This window comes from Antedon mediterranea, chromosome 5, assembly GCF_964355755.1.
Source record: "Antedon mediterranea chromosome 5, ecAntMedi1.1, whole genome shotgun sequence".
Lineage (NCBI taxonomy): Eukaryota > Metazoa > Echinodermata > Crinoidea > Comatulida > Antedonidae > Antedon > Antedon mediterranea.
Window position 1 is genome coordinate 4,036,127 of NC_092674.1, and position 18,845 is coordinate 4,054,971.

General features: G+C 32.1%; 1 protein-coding gene across 1 annotated transcript; it reads right to left on the bottom strand.

Moving 5' to 3' along the window:
• Nucleotides 1-8,618: 8,618 nt before the first annotated feature.
• On the bottom strand, nucleotides 8,619-18,010 carry LOC140048507 (LHFPL tetraspan subfamily member 6 protein-like). The gene is made up of 4 exons (XM_072093237.1): nucleotides 17,748-18,010; nucleotides 11,692-12,205; nucleotides 11,069-11,167; nucleotides 8,619-10,717 (listed from the first exon to the last, which is right to left on the bottom strand). The coding sequence occupies exons 2-4, from the start codon at nucleotides 12,101-12,103 to the stop codon at nucleotides 10,590-10,592; spliced, it is 639 nt and encodes a 212-aa protein (XP_071949338.1). The 5' UTR covers nucleotides 12,104-12,205; nucleotides 17,748-18,010; the 3' UTR covers nucleotides 8,619-10,589.
• Nucleotides 18,011-18,845: the final 835 nt, after the last annotated feature.

Genomic DNA, 18,845 nt, shown 5'->3' on the forward strand with positions numbered 1-18,845 from the left:
GCACTGGTTCAATCCTGTCTTTTTTTCTCCCAAGGTTATAGCTCATATTATTAGTAGTTAACTTAAGTAATTCCAACTTATATTATGATTCGATTTTTCTACTCAATCGTGTTTCCCATTTTCGGAATCCATGTGTCCATCTCTAAAGTTTGACAAAAATAATGTGATGTCCAAACATGGTAGTATTATGACATCATCCATATATGGCATATTACATTTTTTTTGTCACATAACGTTTGATAGTATAGACAGAGTTTTAAACCTCAATGGATGTGTATCAAATATTACATGGTAATTGCTCAGTATATTTCCACTTATGTATTAACTGCAAAAGTATTAGTTGTAGTGTAGAATTTAAATAAGATTAATATTTTAATAAAAACACCCAATTCACAATCAATTGACTGAATTACATATACAATTTAGTTACTCATCTAAAAATAGAAAAATTGATGTAGCTGGCTTAGTAGACACTAATAAATTTATTGTAAATTATGTAAATTATAGTAAGACTTTAATGGTATCTTTATTCAGCTCTTAAAATTCTAGGCCAAAGTTCAACACATTAATGGAATAAATTGTAAAAGATAACTTTTTTTTCATCATACCACCATCTTGCATTTAAGTCTGTTTCCTTCCCACATGTTCTTTCTTCATCTAACTGCAAGAGGCTCCTACAAGAACAGAACATGATTTATTTATTTTTTCATACATGAGATCCACAAATGATATCGGACGCACTGAGTGAAATTTTCCAATTCATGTTTCTAAAAAACATTGATTAAAAGCACAGTGGTGTCTAACTCGTGTTCCAATCAATAGACCACAGCAATAGACATTAGCAATAGACAGTCAATAATAATTGTGTTTACATCGACTACACACTATATGTATCGGGTAACTAATCATTACAGATAAATATGTACATTCATTTCATTTATAGATTAAAATGTTTATGGTAACTCATGACAAAATTAGCACTGACTTTAGCTTCCAATTAAATTTCCTAAAAAAAGATATTACAATGTTATAAATATCTAACCGAGATTAAAACTCATACTACCATAATACTTATTATGATTAAATATTATTTTCGTTGTGGTATGATGAAACATCAAAAAAAAATTTTAAAAATTGTGTATAAACAAACATAAAATGCCATTTTATCAAAACACCTCTATTCAAGGGACATGGAAACTTTGTTAGATCCTGAAGGTGTCCCCTTTATGGGGTTTTCCTGTACAATATAACTAATCAGTGGTGGATCCCAGATTTTTAAATAAGGTGTGGTGGGGGGGGGGGTGGGGAACCCAGGGCCTAAAAATAGTTAAATAAAGGAATAAAGGCCTGAGCCTAATTTTAATGTCCTATATTTTTCTCCTGCTAATAAAATAATATGCATCAGGTTTTTGATTTTGCAGGTTTTTTTTAGTTGTCTATAAATGTATTAATAGATAATAATTCACTGATAGTCTATATGCTACACAAATGCAATAGAAGTAGAAAATAGCTACCCTACTTTAATAATTAAATGTTCTATTTAATTACTCAGAAATGTATTTTGATTTATGTTATTATTTTGTCATTATTAAGATGAGTTCTACAGAATCATTAATGTATTATTTTTAGTGGAATTTGTCTAAAAAATGTTTCTTAATATTTTTAGTTTTCCTTCTACGATATTTAGTGATTTTTTATATTTATTCTGTTGGTTATTAGTTGATCTGTACAATAAAGGTATATATTCTAAATGAAATTATAATTGTTTCATACTTTTAGTCAAGAGACTAATAATAAATTGTGAAAAATAAAACATGAAAAATGTCTGGAATATTTTTTTTATGTGAGTTGACAGAGGAAGATTCAGTTGAGGGGAGAAAGGCTAGCCTTAAGCTCTGTCTACACTATAAAACTTTATGTGACAAAATCATGTGATGTGCCCATATATGGACATGATATCATTTCACCATATTTAAGCATATCACTACTATATTTGGGCACATTACACTTTTTTTTGTCAAACTAGTTTGACAATGTATACAGAGCTTTAGGTGGTGAGGGGAGGGGTGTTCTAGGGGAATTCACCTCATTTTTTGACAGCTAAATAAATTAATCTATGATCTACTTTTTTATATCTATTATTTAAGCGCGCAGCTACCCTTATTTCAAATTCCTGGATGTGCGTCATGTGAGATCTTTGCGTCGATATGTTGCAGTTTAAAGTCTCCTAAAGATTCAACCAATCAGAACACAGATTAGTTTTTTCAGCCACACTCTCCTTCCGCGCGGCGGCAAAAAGCAGACGACACATACAGCAGGCCCGTATCCAGGGGGGGTGCGTTGGGTGCAGACGCACCCCCCCCAAGTCCCAAAAGGTCCACTATTTCCTCGGTTGGTATTTTTTCTTGTCTTGTTTAACTAAAGACAATATCATTATATATATACAAAATTTACATTATCAATGGTATACAAACAAAAATATGCTAATATAAAATGAAAAAATACCGGTAATTACAAACTCGATGTAAAACATGCGCAGTCGATCATGTGACGACAAGCAATAGCTTAGCGCTTCATGTACGCGGTACGCGGTAAAGTGTTTGCTGGAGAAATACAACTTAACGTCAGGGAACACGTGTACTTTTTGTCGGGGAATATAATATACAGTAAAAAGCGTTCGCGTTCACTTCGTAGCTAGCTTCAGCGCCTAGAAAACCGCGACGTTTCATTGACCGTGAGAGTACGTCAGAGTGATATGTATTATGCACTTTATATGCATTCATTATTGCCAGCGATCTAACTTACTACTAAACAATAGCTAGGTACGCACTTGTCTGGCGGTATCCCTTTGTACGAATCGTTCAACGTTGGGTCGAGACGCGTGATATCAAGTTTCATCCAGGGACCAAAATGTGTAATGTGTTATTTTCCAGGCGAAGTTTACCGACGGTTACGTCGTGTACTGCGTCGACGTACGCTACACTACAGCAAAAACGAATTATGTTAATTGTTCGTTTGTTCACCAATTTTTTAATTTACAAGTAACCTTCTGTACCGTGGGGCACCTAAAATAAATTTTTCATCCATTACTAAACAAAAAAACATGCCATTTTCGCTTAGCCAACATTATAGCTATAGTTATTACATTTTCAATATCCTGTATGTCATGAATTTCTCACCACTCGGAAGTCCAGATGGTACGCATGCATACACCTGGGAGGAATAAACTTTTTTCCCCGACTGAAAAAGGTCTACGCTTGCGTTTTTTAAGCCTCTAGGCCTGATGTTTCCAAAGTATAAAATGCAATTTTTTGAAGACCTGCAGCTCTAGTTTTAAACATTTTCTTAGCTCAGCCCCAACAATAAAGCTGGTCATATTTCGAAGAACAAGAAGTACATTTTCCGGGACCTAACATCTCTATTTTTCAAGCATTTCTTAGCTCAGTCACAACCCATGATAGGGACTTATATATTTTTTTTCATGTTTTGAAGTATAATAAGTCCAATTTCCGGGACCTCCAACTCTATTTTTCTAAATTTTCTTTGAACTTTTATTTTTTAAATTGAAAAATATGGATTGAAACAGTCATCGCGCATCGTTTTTTTGCACGCAGTATTTTATTTATGCATTATAAAAAATGGAAAAAATGGCTACCCTAAATCTGATTAAAAAGACCTCAAATGACGCTAGAACGCGTTGCTTCCGGGGGCTTCGCCCCCTGGACCCACCGGGGGCCCTTGGCGGCCCCTGGCCCTCAGCCTAGTGATGCTCGCTTCGCTCGCATAGCCCCCTCGTCGGGGAATGTAGCCCCCGCGTCGGGAAGATCCTGGCGCCACCCCTGCTGAGTTGGCCTCATCATGAAAGCGTTAAGTTCTGGTGTCCATCGTTCAACTAGCCCAAGCCACAACAGAGAGTCTTACATCAGTCTTTAGAACGTCAAATAACGCAAATTTTTCCAGGGCCTTCGGCCCCTGGACCCTGACCGGGGGCCCTTGGCGGCCCCCTGGCCCCCAGCCATTGTTGCTCGCTTCGCTCGCACCCCCCCATTATAAATGCTGCATACGGGCCTGTACAGTGTGAGTAAGTACAACAAGTAAAGTACAAACGCAGATGAAAACTATTTATTCCCAGTTTATTTGAGGAAAATATTGCTTATGGAATGTTACTACAAAATGTAAAGATCACTACCAGGCAGTCAATTACTGCAAACCTGGGAGCAGAAGCCGGTATGTTCATAATGAAAATTTAGGCCTGGCTATTGGGGTCTGACTGAGAATGAAGGAGACTTGGCTTGCTTGTTTGGAGGCTGGTGATGTACTAACTAGACATCTTTGCTCCAATTGCATTATAGGCCTAGATAGTAGTCCTATATGAGTAGGATAACATTAAGTAGCTTGGTCTATGTTCTAAGTCCATTGTCTTTATAAAAGCCTCAGAAGTTGTACATTTTATCAAAACAAATCTATGTATGCATATGCTAGGCCTAGTAGGCCTACTAGGCCTAATTCATAAAATATCAATCAATCTTGCAGCTTACTTCAGCAGCCATAACTTATTTATGATTTTTGTTATTTTATAGGCATGTCATAACATTCACATTTTTTCTTACTATTTCTACTCTAATATGAGTTTCTAAGCCATTGCAATATAACATCCTTTCACATGAACATAATGTTAACACAGGTTTAGATCAAAATAATGTTATAAATGTCATAGTGTGTGGGGATATTGCATGCATAGCCCCAAGAGACAGTATTAGGGTCAAATAAAGTAAAACACAGTGAGGTACAGTATTAAATATAGTAACAGCCTTATGAAATCTTGTTCAGAAAATATTCTTGATTATCATCACAATACTCAATTGCTCTTGATGCAAAACCAACTTCAAAGTAGTTAAATTAAATTATTATCCTGATCTCGAGAAGTTACATGTATAGGCTAAACCAAACAAAAACCTCTATCAGATCAGAAGTCTTATTCAAATCATTTCCACACTGAATACAAATTCATCTTCTCCAGCACGATATTTATATCTTAATTTTTTCCACCACAACATTTACATCTCCGCATCTCATTACACGTGCGTCTTGTATACATAAAACAGACGGGGCACCCTAGATCTCCTCTTCTCATAAATGACATCATTTCTTTATGTTATAAATATTATGTTAAGTATTGTACATTATTATTATAGCAATTTCAGTATGTTATAAAACATTTTATATCGTAAACCATTATATGAGTATGTATATGACATCATTTCAAACAGACATACATGAATAATAAAATGTTGGAATCATTTTATACATTTTTAATAACATTTTATAATTATATAACATATAGTACATTTTATAATAGTATAACAATGTTATAATTAGGAAAAAAAAAATGTGGCAGTCTAAAACAAAAAATTTGTGAAAATTGAGACATCAACAGTGTGCATCAATATACTGTAGAATATTTTATGTTATATAACACCTAAATAAATTCCTGTCATTTGATTGGACGATTGTGGGTCACATGCCGTGCAATAGTATGCACTATTAAACGATGATTATTTGTATATTAGTTCATCTTAAAATTGGAAATCTTTAAATAGTTTGTGTCACATTTTAAAATTTATTTCCATAGTTGAATTGTAAAGAATAAATCATTAAGAGTTATTTAGGACAAATTCATTTCCTTAAGAAACATTTATAACATTTATAGACACAATAATAATGGACTGTAATAAGGTACTGAAAAGGCAATTATTATAACTTTAATATAACCCTAAAAAACATATTTTAATATTTAATATTACAAATGGTATTTTTGTATAAAATTTAATTTTCAACAATAAAAACAAAACACAGTCAAGAGAATTGATTTTAAAAAACGTTTAGATTTCAAGTATTCATAACATGTAAAGAAAACAATTATTACATTTTAATCAAAACTTGCCATACATCCTCGGGGGATTTCTTTTATTAAAATCGTTAAAACATTGTATTATTGCTAATAAAATATTACTTTCTACTAAACACAATAATAAATCCTATGAGAAATGTCTTTATTGAAATCATTAAAACATTACAAAGGCTATGATGAAAATTGATAAATTCCCTACATACATAAAATACGCATTTTCTACTAAAGAAAAATCATTATTCTATACCTCTAGCTATACCAGAACATTCAGGTGAGAGAGAGAGAGAAGTTAACGCTTTATTTCTCTCACATTTTCTAAATTTGGATGCGTCCAACACTTTTCATAATCGTAAAAGCATTACAAGATATTACCATGAGGAAAATTAATGAACCAACAATTCAATCTCTATATCAATGTTTACGTTATTGGATATTACAGTATGCATAATATACAGTATCTTTGCTAATAATCTTACTTACAGAACTTAAGATAAACATGAAATGAAAATAATATGTTCTGTTTTTGTTTAATGTAATCATCAAGGATTCCGTAGAATCTTATACTTTCGTTAGGCTGTTTATTATAGATGATGTAAACAATCTTTAACAATTTATTTTTAAACCTATCACAATAAATGTCACATTTTTGTTTAACATATAAACAGATTTATAGTGATTAGTGGCACAAGCTGCCTTCTGGTTACTAATAATAACATCAGTAAAGATTCATATTGACTAAACATTCATTTTTTAAATTTAAATAAACTGTTTACAAAAATTATACGAAAATAATTTTCTGATCAGTCTCATTATTGTACATCTCAAAGGTGTTTCCACGTAAAGTTTTTTTAGCAAGTTCATATTGACTAGGATTCATTTTTAAAATTTAAATAAACTGTATAAAAAACAATTTTCTAATCCTTTGTGATGATTATATCATCTCTCTTCTTTAATTGGTGCTCTTGTTAAGGCTTTTGGTGGAGATGGTCCTTTCCTTTCTATATAATTGTGATAGACTTTAGAGTAGCTGCTGTTAATTCTTTAGTTTCATCACCTACAATTTTAGGCTCAAGCTTCCAGTACGCTTTCTCGAAATTTGCTTTAATTTTCCTAATCAATCTTATTATTGTACATCTCAAAGGTGTTTCCACATAAAGTTTTTTTAGCAAGTTCATATTGACTAAGATTCATTTTTAAAATTTAAATAAACTGTATAAAAAACAATTTTCTAATCAATCTCATTATTGTACATCTCAAAGGTGTTTCCACATGAAGTATTTTTAGCAAGTTCTCAACGTTTCTAGAGGTAATTACATTTATTAGCTTAAGGCCTGGCCATTTTTTCATAGTATTTCGAGAATATCATGTATATAACAGGTATTAAAAGCCTATATTATTAAATAACAGCATAAAATGCAACCTGAACTTGTATTATTACAAATTAAATTTTAATATGCGGAGACAGGGAAACAATTTTGCTTAAATGTCATGGGGTATAAATTCACAATTTTAAAAACAAAATGCTGCACAGTCTACAATATTTTTTTACATTTGAAACTATACTATAGAAACCCAAATGTCATGATTTTCAGCAAAATATTATATATCTAGCAATATTTTTAGCAAGTTCTCAACGTTTCTAGAGGTAATTACATTTTTTTAGCTTAAGGCCTGGCCATTTTTTCATAGTATTTCGAGAAGATTGTGTTTGTGATGACCATTGCGATTGATAGAGCCTTGTATACCACACCATGGAGGAAAAGATAATTTTTGTCATCCATGATCACACCCATAATTATTTCTACTGATTTTCATGATCTGGGATACAGTAGAAAAGGGATTATTTACTACTTGCATTGTAGATTTGGATACTTTTTTCTGATATCGTCAATTTTCTGGCGAAAAATTGTCAGTCAGTAAATTGTAATATTGTATTCAATATTTTTTATGTTCATTTACTAAGATTCATTTTTTAAATTTAAATAAACTGTAAAAAACTATTAAAAAAATAGTATTTCTTTTTCTGATATCATCAATTTTCTGGGGAAAAATTAGAGTTAAGATATAGTTATGACTACATACATGACACTACTTGTTTTATAGCACGTAGAAAATAATAATTTCATTGAAATTTTCCATCGTAGGCTCTGCATAACATCATGCGTCAAATTCTATCAGTATGAATGCTGTTGGATTAAATCTTCAACACTCTATCATAATTAATTCACACTTTACACATTCAAGATTAAATGCATTTATTTTGATCTCAACTATACTAACCATGTACAGCATACATAACATACTATGGTATATTTTATAATATAGATACAACTATTGATTATAGTTTTTTACAATATTCAATAAAAAAATTGTACATTATTAAAAGTAACTAACAACATAAGAATAACTGTTCAGAATAAATACAATAAATTAATGTTCTGATTTATAATTTTAATTATAGACAATTTACAATTAAAATACCATTTACATTATTTATTTAAAAAATGGGAAGAACATTTAAAAATACTGTATAGGTTTAATATCATATCCACTATAATAACTACATGCATTTTCTTCTTTCTTTCTTTCTCTCTTTTTATTTACCCATAAATATAAATTATAAATATTATAACATACGAAAAGAATAAGTATATCAAGGGCTAAAAAATAGTTAAAACTAACAAAGTTCAGTCCTAAACTCTTCCTCATCTCTCCCTCTCCCCCACATAGTACAGTAAACCTCTAAGATGCAAACTACTTTTAATGAATGACTAGGTACAGGAAAAATAAAATAAGGAGTTTTTTTTTTTTGGCAAACTATACATATATCAAAATATTAAAACATGTATTCGATATAAAATGCAATATTAATTAAAGTAAGTAAAAAGAACATTCATAAACTTGGCAAGTTTTAATAATTACATTATTTTACAGCAAAACTTAATTTGTAAAAAAAAATAATCTAGAGTTCCTAAAATACTAGGTAATTTAATAATAAATAGAAATGATTTAGCTAAATTGTATAAAATTACAAAATATAGAATAATAGGTAATCACTGAGTATATAACAGAGGTATTAAAAGTCTATATTATTAAATAACAGCATAAAATACAACCTGAACTTGTATTATTACAAATTAAATTTTAATATGTGGAGACAGGGAAACAATTTTGCTTAAATGTCATGGGGTATAAATTCACAATTTTTAAAACAAAATGCTGCAGTCTACAATATTTGTTTACATTTGAAACTATACTATAGAAACCCAAATGTCACGATTTTCAGCAAAATATTATATATCTAGCAATAACCATTTGTTGAAATCACAACCATGAATTTATATTTACAGTACTAAACATTCATATAGGGGATTTGGCCATGTCACTTTATACTGTAGTATAAACGGTATTTTAGGCTTAAAAAGGGCCTTAAGTACGTCATTACAATACACTCTTGGGAATCATACTGGACCTCACAACTATGTTTTTTTTGTTGCATTATATATCCTACTGTATGTGATCAACTACACATGGTTTAATACTGAGGGTTTAATTTGGGTCAAAACACTATTATACACTACATTATAGTAGCAGTAGGATATAAACTATCCGTCTATATGCATTAAAGTAGTTAGCCCTACAGCAGAATGATATATGATCTATACACTAATGTAAATTATCGATTATTTTGACTTCATTTATGACAGAAAGTCACAGAAAGTCTTTCATTTGGGCTTGAATATTTTGTTTTAATTTCAATCTTTTGTGTGTGTAAGTTTGGGAAATTGGTGACTTGGGAGGTCTTTTGAAATATTTGATGGGTTGAATTTGTTAATTTGTTTGTCATGATTCTGCCTTATTATTTTATCATTGCAGGAATATAAGACATATTTTAAAATTAGTGTTGCTATTGATATTCCCCTTTGACCTTAAAATAAGAATAAGATTATATCAATAGTTCCATAATCTACATCCATACCCTATAAATCGGGTTTTCATATTCTCCATACTGTATCAAACATCAGTGTACTAAATTTGTTCATTGGAACCCCCGAGCTCTACTATATTAATTAAATTATTATAGTGTGAATCTGAATTATTCATGAGTCAATAGAGTTTTATGATCTAGTTTCCCTGTTGTGTTGTGATAAAAACCCTTGCAACATTTGCTGTACAAATTTTTTCATAAGGTAGTTTTTATCCCTGGAGAAATTAGATGATGATTCACCCTGCTTTATTTAATGCGTATGGGTTGTTTTATAGCCATTCCTCATAGAGAGATTTCTAAAAATGGCACATTTGATGTTAATCGTAAACAAATGTAATTGGAAAGATATACTGTAGAAGTGTTTTGCATACCTTTTTTTGGATTTGGGCCTGCGGAACCCAAACTCTAAATTTGGCACCATATTATGTTTTGAAAATTCAAAATTTTAAATTCTTTAATCATCCTACACGGGGCAATTCAAATTACTACAAATTGTTCCAAACTGTATATTTGTCACCCAAACTGTACATTTGTCACCAAAACTGTACATTTGTCACCAAGACCCTACATTTGTCACCCAAGACCCAACATTTGTCCACCCAAGTGATTTTCACAAGGTTGTCATAGCTTGTACCCCCTTGCATCAATTTGTCACAAGGTCGTAGTAGCCTGACCCCCTTGCTGTGTGTGTCATAAGGCATACGTTGTGTAGTGTCCTGTTTTTGTTTTTCCTGCTTTGTATGACAGTGCTGAGCAAATGAAAGTGACGCCGCATCCGGCCATTGTCACGTAGTAAGCCCAATCAATACTGCATGTTCCTAAAAAATAAATTTATATACAGTACATGTAGGTAATGTATCGGTACTGTATCTAAATTTGTCCAGTATCAGGCAAATTCTGCGATACAGCATTACATATTATGATAGACCCTAACATTACCCAAACATTCCATGATACAGGCACCAAATGTGATACACATGAGTACCTGTATTATGGAATTCGCCTATGACAGTGGACAAATGGAGATACAGCACTGTCTATGATAATAATAATTATAATTGACCAATATCTTTATCTCTTTTTCAGAGGAATGTAAACGGCATGTGTTTTGTCCAGGACAGAAGCAATCAAAGTAGGTACTTATAAATTTGTTAAATAATTTAATTTACCTAATGAGTATTCCTCAGAGGTAAAGCCACAGGCGGCTTTGACGTGCCGATGACTCCAGCCATTTGGATAGATGCCACAACCAGTTGCAATAAACAAAGCTGTAAATTAAAATATAAAACTTCAATAATAATAATAATAATAATAATAATAATAATAATAATAATAATAATAATTTTAGGTATTTGTATAGCGCCAGAATCAACTAAACCAAAGTAAAAATCAAAGGCGCTTATATTGGATGTTAAAAAGATGCGTTTTAAGTTCTTTTTTAAAAATAGCAATAGAAGTTGAATGAGTAACAGTTAGTTTTAAAAAAGCTATTGAGTGTCATATGACTAGAACCAAGACATTTGGTTATCAACTCTTCATATGGACAATTCCACATTTATCAAACTACAATACAATACTACAGTACAAAAAAATATTAACTTAAATGAGATAGAACATATTAATAAGGATTATCATTTCAATATTTTTTTTTTATTGCAATGAGTTGGTTTCAATTTAAAGTTTGAGTCAGTTACTGACTACCCAATAATGCATGCTAATTGCATGTTACCAAGTAGAGAAAATGTAGTGTACTGCAGTAATTGCAGTTGAATCATTTTTACATGATCCTTACCTGCAAAGAATTGGATGAGACCAGTGAAACGACCAATCCTCTTGGATAAAATGTCTTTAATAAGACAAGCAAACAATCCAATGAACGAAACCAGCATTGCCAACCCACAACCAACACCGACAGTTATCGTACAAACACGCCACGAGTTACTAGGAATATCGGAAAACATTAAGTATCTACCGCATTCTTCAATAAACATTCCGTTTGACGGGTAGTTGCATCTACGAAAGATGCCAAAGTTCACTGTATAGTTTTGTTGGTTGAATGTCATCTGACCTCTGATCCAATATGGCATGTAGAAGCCAATGCATGCGAGGCACATACCGCAGAATGATAGCAGTGACCAGATGACCCCGCTGCAGGTCAAGCTCCCAGTAACCATGTTGCTCTTTTTATCTTGATAGTCTCTCATCAGTGACAAAGGTTATTACTTCTAGACTCATGTAATCAATTCTTAAACTGAAATCACAAGTGATAGGTCGCACTCGGTAACAGACACGCAACAATTTTTAACCTGTAAAATGAAAAAATCAATATTTAGGTTATGTATAGTACATAGCTTGCTCATTCTAATAGTCCATTTCATTTGGAATCTTAAAAACGCTGTAGTAGTAGGCCTACCAAAGAATGTTATAAACCACTCTACCTTTATTTGGTTCTATTTATTTAATTATTGTACAATAACCTCATTGTTATGTTTTTTCTATTTTGTTAGTGGTCTCTGCTTAAAGTCTATTTCTAGACTTATTTTGACCACCATCCACATTTATATATATATACTTAATGAGTTATAAAGAAATATATGTATTATTTGTGGAAAATCACTAAACAACAAGAGGTCTAACTATACCAAGCAGAAATAGTTTAAGTTCGAGACATGTTTTTGCCACATACTTCTCTCACTTATCTTAAAATACATCATATTTCACATTATGATTATCTGATGGTCAAGACACAGAACACAAGTGCAAAAAATGACATTTTCCCATTGCTAGTAGCATACTATGGCCTAATTATTTAAAAAAAATTATTCCACTTCTACGTACTATGCCCTAAATTTTTTAGATCTATTTTAAGATCACAAACTATATTTAATGTAAAAATAATACTATATGGTCTATTGCGATAAATTTTTCATCTTTAAATAATGGTTAAAAATGTGAAAAATAAGTCGATTCTAATAATTATAGCGGCCCGCTATAAATCTCAAAATGCATAGGGCGCGGATTGATATTTCTGCTTTTCTTCTGTAATTAACCCACTTTTTGATCGATCGCGAGGCCAAAACAAATGGAAGACTCCTAACTTTTCAGCGAAAATACCAGGTTTTCCCCAATTTGTATCAACGGAGTCTGGCAAAAATAGAAAGACAATTAATGCAGCAACTATACAACGTCAGGCTAGGTATATAGCTAGCGTACGATGTTCGTACGTTACCGATGTTTACCAGCTAGGCCTACAAAACTAAGCCTAGCTAGGCTAGGCCTAAAGACCGTCCACGAGACGTCAGTCGCCGCGAGCTACTTAGGTAGTGCATTGTTTCTCACTTTTTATCATAATTTACCATAAAACGTACATTTAAGACAAGGAATGACCTGGTTTAATGTTTTGAAAGTAATGCATATGTATTATTTTTACAAAACGTCACAAATTGTAGGGAAGGGGTCCTAAAGCTTTGCATTGAGTAATACATTTCACGAAGACAAGTACAAATGACAATGAGGTTCAAGAGAAATATTGTGATTCACAAAATTATACTACAGTACATGTTATCGCCTAAATCACTACTACTACACAATTACACCATTGTAAATTTCATCGTATTGATATTGAGCTTTACCATCAGATAAAAACATTTATAAACACGTCTTTATCCTCATTGGTCATCTTGAGTACCTTTCGCAAATGATTGGTCGGTTGAGATTGTGTTTTTCATTTCTCATGGACAGGCACTTAACCTTATGATTCAATATGTGCCTAGCCAGCCATTTCATGTGCACACACAGTAAATGGCTGTTTATAGATTTTACTTGTTCAAATACAATTGAGCACAAAACAGTACACTTGAGTAAACATGTACAATTTGGTCTCTTTTGAGAATAAAACAAACTGTTTTTAGATTTTACAGTCAAACAATGGTTTTATTGATTATTTTGTATTGATGCCAAAAAATAATATTGTATGTGTACATTGTTAGTAAGCCACAAAATCACAAAAATATGTCATAGAATATAACATTAAACCTAGACAGTGTTAACAAGGTGTTAACACCAAGTGCACTATCAACAATATGGTGTTAAAACCAATATGCATTATAGGTTGTACAAAAATTGCACCACAAATGAATGTTAACACAATAAGTAAGATAGTGTTAACACAATAAATACAATGTTAACACAATAAGATAGTGTTTAACACAATAAATAAGATAGTGTTAACACAATAAGTAAGATAGTGTTTTTAAACACAATAAGTAATTAGATAGCTATTAACACAGTAAGTAGGAATAGGATAGCTATTAACACAATAAGTAAGATACAGCTATTTAACCCAATATGTTAGGTAGCTTACTTGGGCTCGAATTTAACCCCTAGCCATCATCGCAAGCTCGGTATGAACGCCAGGCTAGTGATCTGGAGGTCGTGGGTTTGAGTCCCACACGAGAATTACTTGCATATTTTTTTTCGCAAGTATTCTCAATGTACTTTTTGAAGTACAATTTACGTCAGAGTAGGGCAAAACATCTGACCAAGTAAGATAGCTATTTAACCTAATAAGTAAGATACTGTAGTCTTAAATTATTAACATACAGTACTGTACCACTATCACTGGAATTGACAGGAATAATTTGTTCAACCTTCAATATGGTCTATTTATCTAAATACTTGACCATCTGACCTGTAAGAATAAGTTGGCATGTTCAAGTCCAATCATGTTGCTTTTGAAAAGAAGAGACATGATTGACACTGAGTTAGTATCATTGATTCCAAATACAATTACAAGTGTTACTACCTTTTATTGATTTCATCACAATCTACTCGTACTGTTTAAATTATTTAAATGTACTTGAATTTGTCCTCACGATGTAAATTTATTTCTAAATTCTAAAAGGTTAGAGGAATGTTGCAGCGCCCATGTGGCGGCTCTATATTGCTCTGTGCATAACAACTTCGTATCTGTTTGCAGATGGTTTTTTTCATCAAATAAGTTTTACTGGATGCTGGAATAGCAAATTGGTCGTATTCGCGGTAATCTTAACAAGAAAACAGCTGAATTGATTGTACACTCATTTGTCACTTCTAAAATTGACATTGGTAATGCCTTGTTGTTTGGCATACCAAAATCTCAAATACAACGTTTGCAGCGCTTGCAAAATATGGCAGCTAGAATTGTAACTTATACAAAATCAAACGCTCACATAACTCCTGTCCTGATGGATTTGCATTGGTTGCCTGTTCAACAACGTATTAAGTACAAACTTGCGTTGTTTGTATTCAAGATCCTAAATGACAGTGCTCCTGCTTATTTATCTGACCTTGTGGATCGTTACGAATCATCCCGCAGAGGCCTACGATCATTGTCACAAAACCTTCTTCAAGAGCGTAGAGCGAAAAATCAGTGGGGTCAGAGATCTTTTTACGTTGCGGCCGCAAGTGTATGGAACAGCTTACCAGCAACAGTTAAATGCTCAACTAGTCTAAACAGTTTCAAGACCAACCTAAAGACGTCGCTATTCGCTGATGTTCTCGCACGTTGTTAATGCACAAAGCGCCATGAGCGCCACATGGGTGGAGGATACCGGCGCTATATAAGTTTTCATTTATTATTATAAATTATACCAAAGTCAAGGAAATTACAACAAACAAATACAATTTTTTTTCTGGTATTTTGAAATTTTCCAAGCACTAAAGCATAATTTAATAAAAAGATTATAATAAACTATAATAATCTACTAAAATTGTACATATCCAAACTTGAAAACAGAAAACAAAACATGTTGATTAAACAAACAGAAATAGTTATTGGTTGTTTTTAAGTGCTGTCGGAGACAGCTGTACATAGAGTTTTTAAAATGCTAATTATCAATTATTATTTTCTTATTGAACGTGTGGTTTCTAAAAATACATTTGAAATTAATTGATTGTAAATTACAGAAAAGCACTTAGAGACATTCTCTGATTATAAATGAAATAAATTTTAAATGTAAATATGTTATATAATATTAAATTTTTGATTTTTCATTGATAAAATAAAAAAAAACTATTAGTATTATATAACATGATTTGGTTTTGGGTCAAAGTCAAAGTAATGTCAGAGTAACATGTCTGTATGTATGTCTAGGCATTTTTTATATCAATGAAAGACTAATGCACCTTTAGGCCTTTTTTTAAATTTTAGAAAAATAAACAATTAATAATTATTCAACCCAACCTGTAATGATTTAGGTATGAGACTGGGTAAAAAATTAGGGTTGAATTGGGATGGTATACTGTATAGCACTGTGGATTTACCAAAGTCTTATAATTAGCCTTAGCCTTATCATATTTAAGCATATGGGCACATGACACTTTTTTTGTCAAAATAGTTTGATAGTGTAGATTATACTCAGATTAGTGTATTCAGTGGTGTTCAAATTAGACTATTATTACTTATTAGGGGATTTTTTGGATTATACTAAATCAAGTGATTATCTTGGTCATAGAATTAGTAATAGATATTAATAATATAAAATAATAATAATTATAATAATATAATTTGAAATACAAATTTTGTATTCAGTATAACTATAATTTGATATATATCTTATGTTAGCTATCTTTATATATCAACACTGAAAAGGAATTGTCAGTCAGTAATTGGTCGAAAAAATACATGTGACCAAATGGCGCCTGTAGCTGGGATCATGGAGGTAGCACAAACAAAAACAGCTGCCTACAGTAGTACAACACTAACAAACGCTCCGTAGGAATCACCACGGGTATCTACCAACAAAAATGCAACAACCAAACTATCTCAACTTCGACCTTGCGAGAGTAATACTAATAATTGAAATATACAGTGTTTGGTTTACCATTGCGGTTTCATCGGTAATAGATATTTAAAATAATTGTATTTCTTGAATAAAATTGATAAATAACCTATAACCTTATAACATATAATAAATTCTTTCTGTTTTAATATGACTCCCATTTTTTCAATTGTACTATGTAAAGTACAAACTCCATGTTTTTATACCAACCAAATCACCACTAACGAAGTATACTAATGGCTCTTTGGCCATAACAAAAATAAGAATAAGACTGACATTTGCTGGACACTGTCTTCGCAATAAAGAAGAGATCATTGCAGATGTTCTGCTGTGGCAGCCAAAACATGGGCTTGCAAAACAAGGACGACCAGCACTCGCATACATTGATGTACTAGCTAGATGTGGATACTGGTATGCAAAGAGATGGACTGGCTGTCACAATAGCAGATAGGATAGGAGGTATGGATGAATCTAGTCAAGTTTGAGTATGTCCCGGACTAAGTAAGTAAGTAAATCACCACCACTGATTGAAGAAGGGAGTAATGAGGATTCTATTCCAAAATTCATTTTGGCATTTTAAAACAATAAGATTTAAGAAAATACTTAAATCAGGGAGTTATCATACCTCCCTACTTCTTATACAGTATGCCTATTTATTATAGTAGACGTACTATTATTAAATTAATAAAATACCTCACAAAGACCGCGTGGAGTTTGTGATATAACTGACATAACGTAATTTAGACATATACAGATTTAAACTGAATAGAAAATATACTAAAATGTAGTAGTTTTGCAATAATATCATGACATTATGCAACCTTGACATTCGCGGGTACATGAATATTAGGATCGGAGGGGTGTTTACGCTGGATCACGATTCGGCCCTGCCTCAATTTATTTTGTTGGGTCGGTTACCCATCTCAACCAGTATCGCACACGTTGCAAAATGTATGCCAGTTTAAAACTGTTGCCATGAACATGATACAGAATATAAATTAGTTTATAACCTAGCTATTTAACTTACTCATGTTGTCTTCATGTTTATTTTTCAAATCGTTGTTGTCAATTCACATCACGGAATTTTTAAAGAGGAAGGCCGCCGCCGAGGAGGATCACATTCACATAGTGTGAACTTAGCCTCGCATGATAGTTGAGGGCAGTATTTAATTCTATAAACTTTGGGTTTAAACGAAATTGTGAAAACCGAAAAGTCGCGATTTTCAGGACCTTTGAATTTATTTGTATAACTCATCTTCTGCCTCTGACAAATTTCATAACTCTTTTTTCACCCAGCATTTTAAAATCTTTCTCTAAACCTTGTTTACCGTATCGTTTACCTTTGACAGATTCTCTTTCATTTTTAGAAAATATTTTGTATGACAGGATCCTTTTTCAAATTTAAATGTCAGTGAATCAATCTAGGAATAGACCAAATTATATAAAATAATAATTAACTGATCAACATTGCCATCACAAAGTTGATAATGATTATGTTTATTATTATGATTTAGATAATTTATTAATGCTGCAAGGAGTGTTGCATGATCGTACCCCTTTTAAATGTCAAAATAATTAGGCCTTTTCAAAATAAAATTACATTTATAGATAGACCTAAACACTCGTATTGACTAGAGGCCGGCGAGAACGGAGAAACAGTGATAATGCGCTAATTGTTGCAGCATTGGAATATACGTTTATAAAATTGATAAGACATTGATTTCTCAGTAAAGTACTCGGTATCATCAGCGTTCGATCCTGAATCTTTGTTTTTCTTTTAATAATATTAGCAATGATATTGCATATTGTGCACTAGTAGCCTATATCTGAAGTGTAATCAATTGTAGCTGTGCATTACGGTGGCCTTGAGCTGCCTTCTCTAATTATTACAGTATTTTTGAAAAATGGTCGCCATAACACGGCTCAGAAATACATACAAAGACATACCCAATATTTTATTAAGTAATAAATTAAATGAATTCTCGCCACCACCGCGGCCAAGATCTGGCGTGTTAAATTTGTGTGGGATTCTGGGGACACGCGACTTTCGTTGTACAGTAGGCCTACCGTATTAGAGAAAGTTGAAACTGTATCAAATGGTGAAGATATAGGCTATATACAGATA

Excerpts from the sequence above, each read along its gene's own strand:
- LOC140048507 (XM_072093237.1), bottom strand. The coding sequence starts at position 12,103 with ATGAGAGACTATCAAGATAAAAAGAGCAACATGGTTACTGGGAGCTTG. Across the intron at positions 11,168-11,691 it reads TCTCATCCAATTCTTTGCAG|CTTTGTTTATTGCAACTGGT; the intron begins GTAAGGATCATG and ends TTTAATTTACAG. Across the intron at positions 10,718-11,068 it reads CTCTGAGGAATACTCATTAG|GAACATGCAGTATTGATTGG; the intron begins GTAAATTAAATT and ends TTTATTTTTTAG.